Here is a 14,284-nt window from a genome sequence, read left to right as displayed (position 1 = left end):
GCAGCCCTGTGCCAAACTGGTAGTTACCGGTGGGGAGTGATCAGGCCTAAGAAAGAATGCATAAAGTCCTGTGAAACCTGCTTTGCTAAGAATGTCCTCAATTTAAATGTTAAGGGTCCAAGCACAAAATAAGTTTGTTTCCCAGGGTTGTACAGCTGATCGGCGTTACTCTACCAGACACTGACTCAAAAGGACCCCCATGATCCCAGAAATGTTATATGTAAATTATACCTCCTTTCTTTGATATGCATCCCTATGCAAGCTAAACTCAATAAAAGCCCATTGAGAGAGAGGCTAAATGCCTTTCTCCTCAGAGAGACTGGTTAGCCTTTTCTCCCCAAGCAGATCATATCTTGGTAGAATTACTCTCATCCACCACAGCTCTGCCCACAGAGCTCCCCCCGCCCCCGTCCCACATCAGACTAAAGATATGTTTTAATGGTGTAAGTTTGATACCTGCAGGTATAAGGCAATTGGGATCTGAAAAGGATGAGTAATATCCTTCAGTTACATTATAGCACTGAATGTTATATTAGACATATTAACTACTGGAAGGCTTAAGGATATCTAGGCCAACGGCAATTTATTGAGAAAATAAACTGGTTGATTTGTTGATTCCTCAAAACTTATGACTTAGTGACCTTATACTATAACCCTCCTTGTGGTAGGTGAGGAAAGAGTAGCCTGGAGAGTTCAAGTGTCTATCGTCATGTTGAGCTTGTCACTTTCTGTTCAGTTTTTGCCCTTGTGCTGAACTCTGTATTCTGAATTCTGTTCTATGGACCAGTGCTGTCCAACAGAACCTTCTATGGTGACAGAGAAGTTTTATTTTACACTGTCTAACATGGTAGCCACGAGCCACATATGGTTATAGGGTATTTGAAATGTGGCTAGTGTGGCTGAGAAAAATAAATGTCTAATTTTAACTTAATTTAAAATTAAATAACCAAATGTCTCTAGTGACTCTTGAGTTGGACAGAGCAGCCCTAGCAAATACTTGAACTCAGAGTGAAGATGCTAAAACCATTCTAACTGAGGGGTTTCTGCATGGGCTAGCAGATTTCAACAGAAACTTATCTCAAATAAATAGTACAACATTGTTGAAGCAAGTAATAAGCTTATATTTTGTTTGTGAAAACAGTCATGTGATAAAATTTAGGTCAATAGGTCAACATGTAAGTACAAAGTGTAATCCTCTTCTATGTCAAAGTCAGGTATATAAGAAATTAAATTTTATTTGTCATCTTTTTCCTCCTCCTCCCTCAAATGCACTTAAGTTTAATTTTAGTCTATTCTTCTGATGGAAGAAACTAAATTTCAGGTAATTCAGGGCTTTTTATTCTACTTCTTGGCCATGGCTGTATTCTCATCCTCTGTGATCCCAACAGCTTTCCCATCCAGCCCTTCCAGGTACTTTTGTGTATCTTCATGGCATGTACTCATACCAGTCAGTGCACAGGGCCTGGTGCAGGGAGGTCTGGGGTCACCACAGGACTGTGCTATAGGCACTTCAGGCATTCCACATGGACATCTTTAATGCTCTAGGTCTTAGAAGGCAGAGGATGTCTGGGAAGGTTTTGACACTCCTAGCCTTCACTGAAGAAGTGATGTAAAGACCCTCCATTGTGTTAAGATCCCCCCACCCCCAAAATATATATTTGCCTCCAACCTGCCTGCCCCTAACCCAAGTTTTGATCATGGGCAAGTGCAAGGTACAGGCCAGTTTCTAAGAGATACCCACTGTACTAATCGGCTTAGACTCAGTTATGCTGCAGTAACAAAAAGCTCCAAACCTCTAACTTATGAGTACAACAACAAAGGTATATTTCTCACTGCAGCTGGATGTCTATAATTCTGCTCCACAGCATCCCCCTAGCTGGCTCATCATGATAGAGCAAGAAAGGGGGTAGGACCACAGATGACTCCTAAGACTTCTGTTCAGAAGTGGTATAAGGCACTTCTGCGCATATTCTCACGTCCAAAGAAAATCACAGGATTGATCTTGACCTCAATGGAAAGATGAAGTATAATTCCTTCCCATAGGGAGAGGCCATGAAATTTATGAACAGTAATGAAATCTGCACATTTATCATTTACTTTTCCTCTCTCTCTCCTGTCCCACTTGCCTCTCTTCATCTTCAACACCCCACAACCCATGGGTTCTTCATTTGGAATAGGCAGCATAGTATATTCTTCAAACTCTATTTATGGTATAGGCTATTAAAATTTCAAAGCCCACATTCTTGAAACTCAAAACCCTTGTCTTTCACATGCATTTCTGAAGCCTGCTCTGAAAGATGAAGAGTAGGCTTGACACCTCTCTCTTTTTTTCTGCACTGTCATCCCTTCCCTGGGGTGGAAAGCTGGCTGCTTCCTGAATAAAGGAAAAGCTTATTGGAGAACAGTAACTATGCAAAGAAACCATTGGTTCATAAAATATTATTGGGTCACACTCTAGCAGGGTGGGCTATCTTTTGTGGAGGGGCAGAGATTTCCCTTTGAGAACTGAAATATTTTGGGATTGAAGACAGAGGCTGACATGACCCTGGAGTTGTCTGCCAGAGTCCTCGAGGGCTAGCGCCTTCCAACCCAGCAGCCTCTAAGTACGTGTGACTATTAACATCTTAAAATGTGGCTACGGTGACTGAGGAACCAAGTTTTACATTTTGTTTAACTTTAATTAATTTAATTGGCAATAGCAAAATGTAGTTGGTGGCTACAATTTTAGACACTACAGTTCTAGAAGTCACACAGTGCCCTTCATGCTATGCCTTGGTTTTAAAAAAATCTCAAATGGAAATAATTTCAGTTTGTATAAAAATTAAATTGACATTTTAGTTGGTTAAGAGCAAAAAAATGCCTTCATTTATCAATTGGCTAGAACTGCCTGACCTAATAAGCAGAGGCTAAATTCACAATTAATTAAAGATTTCATGTTCATTCATCCAAGACATGCCTCAAACCATCTTTTGTTCAGCTGGCCAGCAGGAGACTTACAACCATATTTAGGACATCTTGCCACTATAATCGACACATGCAAAATATCCCATTTCAGAAAAAGTCCTTTCATTTTTCAGATTGGTAATTCTGTTGTAGGTATAGCATTTTCTATTATGCTAACTATAATCATATTTGTAAGTGAATATGACACAATACACTACATAGAAATTTATGTTACTAGAACATTTGTAATTTAAAAAATAGTTCTCTATCTGTTCCATGTATTGAGCAGTATTATTTCTCTATTAGAGGTGAGAAACCTGAGGCATAGAGAGGCTATGCAATTATTTCCTAAGGTTATACAATTGGTGTTTGGAATTTTAATATGTGAACTCTTGTCTGTTTTATCCAAAGCCCCTATCACCCAACAATGCTGCTCTTACTTGACCGATAGTGGTAAAACCTAATTGCGGTTACCTGTATTACCTGTATGGACAGAGCCTGCAGAAAGTTACAACCCTCTTCAAAGAGCCAACGGATACCAGTGGGATGCTGCTGTGAAGAACACTCCAGACCTGCCACAGCTGATGCTCCTGGTCTCCTGGGGTGGATGGGAGATGTGATTAGCTCTGAGAATGGAATCTAAGCCATTCATGGAGGTTGTCCCAGTAAAATTGGCCCACAGGTGCGATGCCACTCTCACTTATATCCTTCTATATTGACTTCTGGTTACCTATTGGGTTTGTTGAAAATTTAGACTCAAACTTCTGCGATGCATACCAAGCCTGATTCAAAATCTGCCCGTCAACCCCAGTGACCCAAGCTTAACCCCACGCCTCAATATTAATCAGGTGGCTTTATGCAATTTCATGAGCAATATACATTCTAGCATAAGTCTTCTTGTGAATACAAAATAGCAATGCCTCACAATGCTATGCCTCACTTAAAATACAGCGAAAGGCAGATGCTCACTTTTCTTTTCTTTCTTTCTTTTTTTTTTTTTTTTTTGCTCTTGTAGTCCTGGTTCTTTAATGCAGGAAAATGTTTCTTAAAGTGCAAAGCTCTTGGGGACACAGCCTTCTCCCACCTCCGTAACCAACTGTACTTGCAAACTTTGGTCAGAGGAAAGGTGGGCGTGGGGCGACAAACTACAAGTCCCAGAATGCATGGCGTCGTCCGCACAGGCGCAGCGGGGACCACCCGGCCAGCGGGCCAGCCAGCCTGCGGAGACTCGCGGGTCCCAGCACGGTACTGAGGCTGGGGGTGGACAGCCCAGCAGACCTGGACGGCGCTCAAGCGGACCCCGGGCTTTACTATGAAGGCACCGGGGAGCGCGTGAGAAGGATGCATCAGCAGGCTCCGCCGCGGGAGGAGTAGGCGGTGGTGCCCTCGGGAGGGAGCCGCTCAAGGGCCAGAGGCTCCGCAGTGCCGCCGTCGCCCGGGAGGCTCCGCACGGGAGCCATGTAACCCTGCGGTGGGCTCCGGGCGCTCCGTCCTTCCTCTACTCTCGGGATTGCGCGGCAGCGGGGCCACGATGAAGAAGCAGTTCAATCGAATGCGCCAACTGGCCAACCAGACAGTGGGCAGGTAGGTCACCCGCTGGCAGCCTCGGGCCGGTGCGCCCCTGCGAGTCTGCATTCGCCGGGACGCGCAGGTGATGGAGCCCCTCCGGCCTGCTGTCCTCTTTCGTTGCTGGCGGGCGCCGTCGAAGTGCGGCTAGCGGACGCGACCCCTCCTCTCTGAACTTCCCAGACCCCGGAGTCTTTCTCACGCTCTGCCTACTGCTCCCCGGCTCCGGCTGCTAAGCGCAAAGTGTGACGCATCCTTTACCTGCGTCCCCAGCGGCCCCTTCACCTCGTCCTCCCTGCTTTTCCCGGGACTCCCTGCTCCCTTGGCTCACATAGCTTCCTGGAAACAGGTGTTTGCTCTTATTGTGCTGGAGGCAGCCGAGCTGCACTAACACCCCAAGTATCCCTCCCCTGCGCCGAGTTCAGGGCTTCTCAGGGGTCCAGGGCAAGTGTTGGGCCTGGTCAGCTTGGCAGAGCTGAGCCTCTCCCTCCTGCCGTGTTTGTTTTCAGGGACTATGACTGTACAAGATTCGGGATCTCTCTCCTGGCTAGGTTTGTTAAGGCATTAGGTGGTGGAGAGAGGATCCGAAGAGGTGGGGGGAATGGGGGCAGGGAAGGTGCTGGTGCTCGTGCTGGTGGAATGGCGCTGCTGTCAGCTGGTCCTAAGACTGTTTTCAGCGGAGGGAGAGAGGCTGCAGAATGGGAGGCCCAACTCCTCAGGAAGATGAGATAAGCAGAGGATCACAGCCAGGTAAGGGAGGGGGACAGAGTCCCTCCAGTCGGAAAGAGCCAGGCTCTTAGGAAGCTGCGAGACCCAGCCTACTGTCACCACAGTGAAAATGGGCAGCATCTGGGCCAGTGTCTCCAGGAGCAGCTCTGCAGGGTGCCAACATACATGAATGTTACATAAGGGTTCTGGTGGGTCTCTTCCAAAACTAGACATGCTCTGAACACAGGATTGTTGGGTTGAAGGGATTTTTCATCCATCTTCTGCCCCTGGAGAGGGATTTCTGTAGCTGCTGTGGCAAAGGAATTCAGGTGTGCAGTTCTAAAGCCAGTGGAAAGCAGAGAACCCAGCCTTGGGTGCAATTAAACTGCAAGCTCAACACCTCAAGGGCTCTTCACTAGGTTTGCTAAGAAACCAGATACCTTTCTTGGGTGGGAAGTGGAGCCTGAGCTAGTGTCTGGTAGGGTGAGGGTGGGGACATCCCTGGGGAATAGGGGACACTGAATTCCCATGTAAGCACACTGCCCTAATTACAATGGGCATTTGAGGGCAGGGCATGTGGTGACTTCTCATGCTTCCAGGGACTCCAGATGGCTTCCAAATAACCATGACTGAAATTGACTTGAGTGCATTTTCCTTTCCCAATCACATGTGCTCTAACATGAGGGAGAATTGATGAATAGCAGAGTCAGATTAGCGCAGGTTTCTGGCATGGTCTTGCTACAGATATAGCCTCATGTGGGTTGCCTGTTGATGTGTTGGCTGCTGAAATAGTGTTTTGCTGTATAGGTGGTTTAGCAGATACAGTTGATCTGGTCTTTATTACCATCTTGATTTCTATGTTCCCCTGCAGGCTGGCATCAGTCATCGCACCAGCCAAATGATCAGTAGGCTTTTGACCATAGACTTGGGTTGCTGGTCCCTCTGGGTCTTGGGGTTTCAGTTCAGGGCTCGAATTGGAATGTGTTTGTGCTTCCTCCCTGGCCCCGAAACACAACTCTTCTGTCTCTTTTCAGGACTTGTTTAGAAGTGGTAAGATTTGCGAGCCTTGGGCATAAAACCTTTATTTTCACCCTTATCTGTGGAGGGAATGACAAAGGGAGAGGGGAAATTGAGTTTTAGAATAAGTGGCCTTACTTATCTGAAAGCACATTCTCAGAAGTCCAAGCAGCTGGTCACCAAGAGTTACCTTCCACTTGTTTACTGGGACTCTGGTGGGTGCTGGCATGTGCATAAATTATCTTTACTAGATGGCATCCGTTGTGTCAGGTGGGTCAGGTGAGGGCCCGTTCACTATTGTGTGTCACTACTATGTGTCCATTTTAATGCCATTCAGAGGGACCTTTTAAAGCAAAAATCAGTTACTTTGCTGGTTAAAAGCCTCCAGTGGCATCTCATTGTCCCAGATATCTCCAGTGGCCTATTTGACTTGACCCCTCTTTGTCTTTTCACATTCATTCTATTCCACCTGCACCTCCTTCACTGTGCTTGAGCCCCAGTGACTTTCCCTGCCCCAAACACACAAGGCTCATTTCCATCTGAGGGCTTTACTCTTGCTGTCTCCCCACTTTGAGAGGCTGTCCTCCCCCATTTTCTCTCTAGCCCATCCTCCTGTTCATTTTCATTCCAGCACTCATTCCTCTTTGAAATGCTCTTATTTTTCATTTGTTTCTTTTCTTGTCTGTTTGTCCCCACTAGAATATATTGATCACCATTGTATGCTCAGTGTATATAGCACAATGCCTTATAGATAGTTGGTGCTCAATTTGTGTTTATTGACAAGATTCAAACAGTTTACTGGTAGGGTCCATGTGGGTAAATAAAAGGGGCAGCATTTACTATATCTTATTGAGAATGTAGTGAGGCATGATTCTAACATTGCTTCTTAATTTCTTGAATCAGTAGAAGCAACAGGATTGGAAGTTTGGGGTTTAAGTGTGGAATTGGTACGTCACTTTATGAAGTTGCTTTAACAAGCCACTGGACTCTTGTCCTTATGTGTCTTTGAAGTAAGGACTTTTCCTCTCTTTAGAGAAGACAGGTGGGCTTGAAGGCTGCTCATGTCCACAGCTCCTCTCCAGCCCTCCTACAAGTTATAGGTTCTGAGTTCTGAATATAAAACTGCTGGGTTTGGTACCCAGTCATGTTCACAATGTAATTGTGAAAAGCTTGAACGCACTCTGTGGAGTTCAGAGTGTTCCCTTGAAGTGCTCACATCTGAGTAGACAGGATATCAGCAATTGTGAAAAGAGTTTATAAGATCCATTGCATTTAACTGGAAGAAGTTTCATCTCCTCTTTGGTCTGCTTCTTCAGCCTTTGCTCACCATTCTCCTTTGAACTTTTCTCTCTCCGGCCCTTCACGGTATTCCATTCTTTGGGAAGCATGCCCTGGCCCTTCAAGACTGGGCCGCTGTGTGCCTAATGGTTCGGGGCAGCACAGGCATTTGGGTGGGACAGATCTGGTTTGTTGCTTACTGAGTACAGGACCTTGAGTTTAACTCTGTGCACATCTCTTCCCTCATCTGCAGAATGGGAGGAGTAAGAGATTTACTGTGGTGGTGTGGTAACTGTGGCAATGATGATGTGAGGTTACCCCTGCAAAGTGCCTAACACAGTGCTCAGCGCTGGGAAATGCTTAATACGTTGTAGCTTCAAGTATCTTTGGGCAAATAACATAACTATTACCGGGTTATATGCTCTATGGCATGCACTGTTCATTCATTCATTCATTCATTCATTCCATTCAGTGAATATTTTTTGGATGCTTGCTGTGGGCCAGGCACTGTTCTGGTTTTGAGAATATTGCAATGCAGAATATTGCCATAGAGAACACTTGGAATCTGTATTATAAAGGCGTACTATTGTTATATTGTATTGTAATTTTTATTTTTTATTTTTTATCTTTCTCACTAGACTTTAAGCTCCTTGCAGGCAGGAGCAACTGCCCTAATGCCTGAAATTCAGGTTCTCTGAAATTCATGGGCAACTGAATGAATGAGTGGGCAAAAGATCCATGTATAGATGGGGAAGTGGTGAAAGCAGTTCAAAGATGGGAGAGGCTCCTTACAGACACTGTGCCTCTTTCATTTGGTAGTGGGAATGGGGGTTCAGAGGAGGGAGGCACAGCTGCACTTTGGAAGGATAGAATGAAACTTAAGGGAAGAATTAGTTCATGCCTGATTTATGGCACATTTTTTGTTACCTTTAAGAGTTCATTAGTTGCTGGAGTGAGAAGCACCCTGAAAGGCATATAGTATTTTACTTGGAAGTGGCATTTGGTTTGTGTTGAGTAGACTAGAGCCCTGAGCTGGAATTTCAAGACCTGCTAAGTGAAAGAGAAAAGGGAAGTAAAATAGTCAGTACAATCTGGTGAGGAGAATATTGTTCTCACCCTGCATAGCAGGGGTCACAGCAGCCCCCACCCTAGAAGGCACTTATGAGGTTAAAGGGCACCTGGCTTATCAAGTACTCAACCAATGGTTGATGAAGTTCATTGTCATTTTCCTCTTCTGCTTGCCCATTCAGTCCTCCGAAAACATTGGCTTCCTAAATTTCAAGGGCTTCTTAGACACTGATTCCAACAGCCATTGCCCAATAATGGCTGTAAATGGGTTCTATGCTCTTGTGCAAAAACTGGTGATATTCCATGTGTCTGACAGTAGGCCAGGAGCTATGGAAGTGTGGGAGGGGGAGCACGGCTTGTTGGGTTGGATTATTTGGTTTTAGAGGCTATGAGTTGGGGAGTAGAAGATGAAGTATTGTCTGCAGAGCCTGTTTTCCATTCCTAGACTGCTCAGCAGAAGGCAACACCAAGCAGGCTTGGTTTCCTATACACAAGTTGGCTGAGCATCACTGCTGCTCTGCAGTTTGCAGGATGTAGCTGCAGGGTCCAGGCATTGGCCAGTGGGCTAGAGATAGCTGCTGAGGATGCAGCAGCCTCTAGGAGCGCTGGTGCTGCAGGTGTTTTTGCCCAGGCCAAAGCAGCTGATGGCAGCCAGTGAGGATCTTTTCCTTGAAGGTTTCCCTGAGACACTGCTCTGACCATCAGCAGGCCTCCTAAAGCCATGACCTGGTCTACAGGACATCAGGGAAAAGGCAGAACCAATTTCACATCAGTCATTGGATTGCTTCCTTTCCCCCTGCCATGTTCCTGATGGTCCACTGACCCTGTCAGACCAACACAGGCCCTGCCATGTCGTCCTGTTAGCCCGGCAGGGCTGGGCAGGCCCAAACCTGTCCCCGGAGGACCACTGGGGATGTTTATTAGTGCTCAGAGTGAAGGTTTGCATTAGAGTTTTATGGAAGCTGTATCCTGCCACCTGCTGTGGTGTATATATGTGAGAGGTAACAGACTGTACTCACTGAGTGATGAACAGGCTAGCAAATCTGGAGAGAATATTCTTTGCTCGTTTTCTAAGCCCTTCACTGTGCAGATCTGCCTGCTGTCTGCCTCTGCTGGGCTGCACGCAGCAGTAAGCCTGAGGCTGCCTGGATTTCCTACAGAATTCTGGTGTCCTAGACCTGCAAGTCATTGCGAGGGAGCCATTCTCTTCCACGGCAGTTACTGACTTCCCTCCCACTTGGCCTCCACCAAGGAAACTTATCAGTATCCATTAATATTTTTTCATGATGGGTAATAAAAGCCATTTTTTTCCTCTAGAAAAAGTAAATCGGTAGCCATTGAGTAAAATAGTAATTTAATGGATGGTTGTACCTTTTAGAGGAGATTAGTAAACACCCCTTTTATTAATAATCCTAAAAGGCTATTTCCAATGCAATTTTGATAATGAGAGCAAATAATATAATTATGCCTCAGCAATGCATTGAGACAATTGTAAGTCAGACGGAAGGTGGGGAGAGAGCAGGATCGTTGGGCCTCTCCTGCTGGGTGCAGGGCACCTGAGTAAGCTGGCACCTGGAACCCCACTGCCTTTGAGAAGCATGTCCCTCTCTAGCAATTTAAAACCATCCTTTCTGTCCAGGAAGCAGATGTTTTTACTTTCCTTTTCCAACTTTGGAGTTTATTTTTAGGATAAATGTTTATTTTCCCACAGAATTCCATTTACTTTTTTTAACTTTCTTTTTTGTTACATAAGCGATATTTGTTTACTATAGAAAAGTTATAAACTTATGGATAGACAAAAAGAAAAAAGATAACCAATAATTGCATTATGTGGAGACTATAGTTCATTTTTTAGATATAGTCTTCTAAGTTTTTAATAGGCAGCTATATTTTTTAAAGAGATAGAGATAATACTGTATATACTATTTTTCAATCTGCTTTTTCCCCTTATGTAATATCTTAACTATCATTCCATGTCAATAACTATACCTCTAAGCATCATTTTCAGGGCCATGTAATATTCTATTATAGCCAATGGCTTTGCTCTGGCTAATCATGTAGCAAATATTTATCACTGGTTTGCTATCTTGAGATGAACCTTTAGAAGTGAAATTGCTGAGTCAAAGAGTATGTGAGTTTTACGACCATGTGAGTGTATATTTTGTATATATGAACACACATATTTCCATCCTCAGTAGAATTGTCAGTTCTTCTCCCAACCCTGTCAGCAACTAATATTACAACTTTGTGAATTCCATGAATAAAAGCAAAAACCTATCCTTTCTGCTCTTTTAATTTCTAATGTAATTGAGCATTTTTAATTTTTACTGGACACTTGTTGCCTTTTCTGAATTGCCAGCATGTCCTTGCCCCACTTTTCTTAAAGTCATGTTTCTGTTTTCTTACTGATTTTTAGGTAATTTTTAATAAGCATATATGGATGTGCTTTGTCATATGCCACATACATTTCCCTACAATTTTTTTGTATTTTGTTTAAAAATTTTTTAATATTTTGTGATCTCTAGTCTATCACTTTATGGTTTGTGCTTAAATGTTATACTTGGGAACACTGTTCTCAGACCGAGATTACATAAATATTCATATAATTTCATTACCATTTATATCATTTCATTTTACCATCAGATCTTTAATTCATCAGTTATTAATTTTGGTGTACCATGTGACTTAGGTGTCACATTTATGGTTTTTTAAAAAATTAAACACCCTACTATCAAATTGAATAATGTAATTCCTACCCACCATTATCATGTATTAAACAATTTCACCTATTTGTATCTATTTCTGGGCTTTCTAGTTTGTTCTTCTGGTACGTCTGTCAGTTGTGGCAGGAATTTGAGATGGGCTTAGCTGTGCAGGTGAACGGCGGTGCACTGCTTTGTCCTGTGCTCTGGGTGGGGGGGAGCAGTGGAATAAGTCTGGGCCCCTCATCCCAGTTTCATCCAGGGCAGCTCCTTCATGTGGCCATTAGAACTCACCAAATTTGCCTAAGGATCTTGCAGTCCCTGACCCATAGCTAATCTATAAATTGTTCCCTTGTCAATCAGAGCTGATTGTATTTTCTTCTCTATATTTATTTGTTTATTCTTCCTTAATATTTTTTAAAAAGTATATATATTAAAATGGAGAAAATGGACACTTTTATAATATTGAGTATAATGAGAATTCTTTCCCTCTGGCAATAGGGTATGTTTACATGAGTCTGTTTATTATCCTATGAAATAGTTTGTGTCCATTTAGGTCCTGTGTAATTTTGTTTTTGTTCTTAGCAATTTTTTTATCCTTATCTGAGGACATGATTTTTGATTTTTTAGAGACAGAGGAAGCGGAGGGAGAAAGGGAGAGAGGCACCATGCGAGAGAGAAACATTGATTGGTTGCCTCTCATACACACCCTGACTGCGGACCAAATCCTCAACCTTTCAGTTTACAAGATGATGCTCCAACCAACTGTGCCACACTGGTCAAGCTTAAGTACTTTTTAAAAAGTTGAGTCTATTGGGTTTTTTAGGTAGATAATCACATTTTCTGCAAACAATAATGTTGCTTCTTTCTGTCCAGTATTTTGTATTTATTTTATTTTCTTCTCTAATTGCATTGTCTAGGATTTATAGGACAGTGTTAAAATATGTGACAATATGTAGGCATCCATGTCTTCTTATTATGCTCTATGGAAATGCATGATAATTTATTTGAGAGATTTTTTTGTTTTTATCCTCAACCAAGGACATGTTTATTGATTTTTTTTTTTTTAAGAGAGGGGAAGGGAGGGACAGAGAGAGGGAGAGAAAAGAGAAACATCGATGTAAGAGAGAAACATCAACTGGTTGCCTCTCATATGTGCCCCTGACCAGGGGCCATCCTGGCAACCTAGGCCTGTGCCCTGACTGGGAATTGAACCTACAACCTTTCAGTTTATGGGACAATGTTCCAACCAAGTGAGCACCTGGCCAGGGCAAGAGATTTTGTTTTTTAATCATGTTACATATTGCATAATTTTATTATTTTACTTTAAGTTTTTCTTTAATGCCAAAGAAAATTTGATTATTATGGTCTTTAAAGATAATCATATGTTTTTCCTCCTTTATTTATTAATACATTCACTCAGTAATTATGCCATAACTATGCACCGAGCACTTACTGTGTTCTAAGCAGTGTTTTGTGTGCTGAGGCTACATCAGCGATCGAGTTCCTAACCCATGAGGAGCCTGTGTACTAGATCCTTGAATTTTAATGATTTGCTAATATTCAGCTCTCCTTGTTTCCCTGCAGTCAATCATGCTTGAATATGGCTTGTTAATTTTTTAATATTCTGCTAGATTTAATTTATTGGTGTTTTATTTAGGATTTTTATTTAGTACTCATAAATGAGAGCATCATTTAGTATTCATGAAAAATATATATTTTTTTTTGCTGTACTTGTCAAATTTTGACAACAGTATAAAATGAATTGTCCACTTCTTACATTTTCTATATAATGATGAGGTAAAGAATTAATAGTTCTTTGAAGGTTGGAAACAACTTTTCCAGGACTTTATTTGGAGATGGTTTTAATTGTTTTCCCAATTTCTTAATGGTTACTAAATTATTTATGCTTTCTGCCTTTTCCAGAGTCATTTAAGTGACATGTTATATAGAAAAACATTTATTTTATTATGATGTTAAAATTTAATAGAGTCTATTTGAGTATATAGTTGTATCTCTTGTATCATTTTAATTTGCATTTCCCTCTTTTTCACCATAACTAGCTTTGCCAGACTGTCTTCTTCCCCACATTCTGTGGAATCCGCTCTTAGGTTTAGGTTTAATTTATTCTTTTTTTAAAAAGTTCTTTCTCATTAGCTCTACTTGTAGTAAATTCTGCTTTAAAATTTTTTTAATGGCTGTTGGGATTATGCTGTCTCTTTATTAATTTACCATTGTAGTTTACATTCAACTAAAACAAAATAATATTGCTTCTTAAATTTTAATTAAAAATTAATTCCTCCTAATTTCTTTGGGTTCATTTAATTCTTTTTCTAGTCTTCCATGTTCTATTAGTCAGGATAGGTTAGTCTCTGCTATGGTAACGCATGAGCTCCGGTAACGCATAAACCTCGGTGGTTTAACACAGAAGTTTATTTTAAGCTCATGTGGAGTGTGATGTGAGTCGGGGAGGTCTCCCAAGGACAGCTCTATTTCATGTGTGATTCAGGGACTCAGTCTGCGTCCACGCTCCACCCCCTTGCCTAGTCTCAGTATGTGGCTTCAGTCACTGTGAAAGGTGAAGAGAGAATATAGAGATGGTATATTAGCTCTTAAATGCCTGGGCCGAAATTTATAAATCACCCCTGTTCACATTCTGTTGGCTAGAACTGGTCACAAGGTGCCCCTGGATATGGCTGGAGATGGGGATGGGGAGCCTGAGCCACAGTTGGCTACCCAGGGATGCTATCTCTCTCATGCCCCACTGCCTGTCTTGGAAATCCTCCCTGTGCTCCTCCTGTTCACTGCAGTCCCTCTGCCCTGCCCTGCCCTTTGCTGTGAAGCTGTGAGAAGGTCATTCTTTGTCTCTGCTGTAGGAGGGTGGCCGTAGGTTCTCAGAGATCCCTCAGCGGGGGGCATCTTTAGGATAACACTTTTCTCTTGCTTATATCCACTTCAAAATTTGTGTGTGTGTGTGTGTGTGTATGTATATATGCATATAG

At 42.7% G+C, this 14,284-nt stretch overlaps 1 protein-coding gene across 5 annotated transcripts in view; it reads left to right on the top strand.

Moving 5' to 3' along the window:
• Window positions 1-4,143: 4,143 nt before the first annotated feature.
• Window positions 4,144-14,284, top strand: part of ARHGAP44 (Rho GTPase activating protein 44) — a 170,478-nt gene continuing 160,337 nt past the window's right edge. For 4 of the 5 annotated variants that reach the window (XM_045198932.2, XM_053910608.2, XM_045198930.2 and 1 more), the window contains exon 1: window positions 4,144-4,527. In XM_045198932.2, coding sequence (XP_045054867.1) covers window positions 4,475-4,527 — 53 coding nt within the window. In that variant the 5' untranslated portion in view covers window positions 4,144-4,474. Of the gene's footprint in view, window positions 4,528-4,897; window positions 5,260-14,284 lie in introns of those variants that run through there. The other variant, XM_045198934.3, reaches the window with a different exon arrangement.

Source organism: Desmodus rotundus, chromosome 9, assembly GCF_022682495.2.
Source record: "Desmodus rotundus isolate HL8 chromosome 9, HLdesRot8A.1, whole genome shotgun sequence".
NCBI classification, from domain to species: Eukaryota; Metazoa; Chordata; class Mammalia; order Chiroptera; family Phyllostomidae; genus Desmodus; species Desmodus rotundus.
The sequence above is the reverse complement of the archived record's forward strand: the minus strand, read 5'-3'. Positions and strand labels throughout refer to the sequence as shown.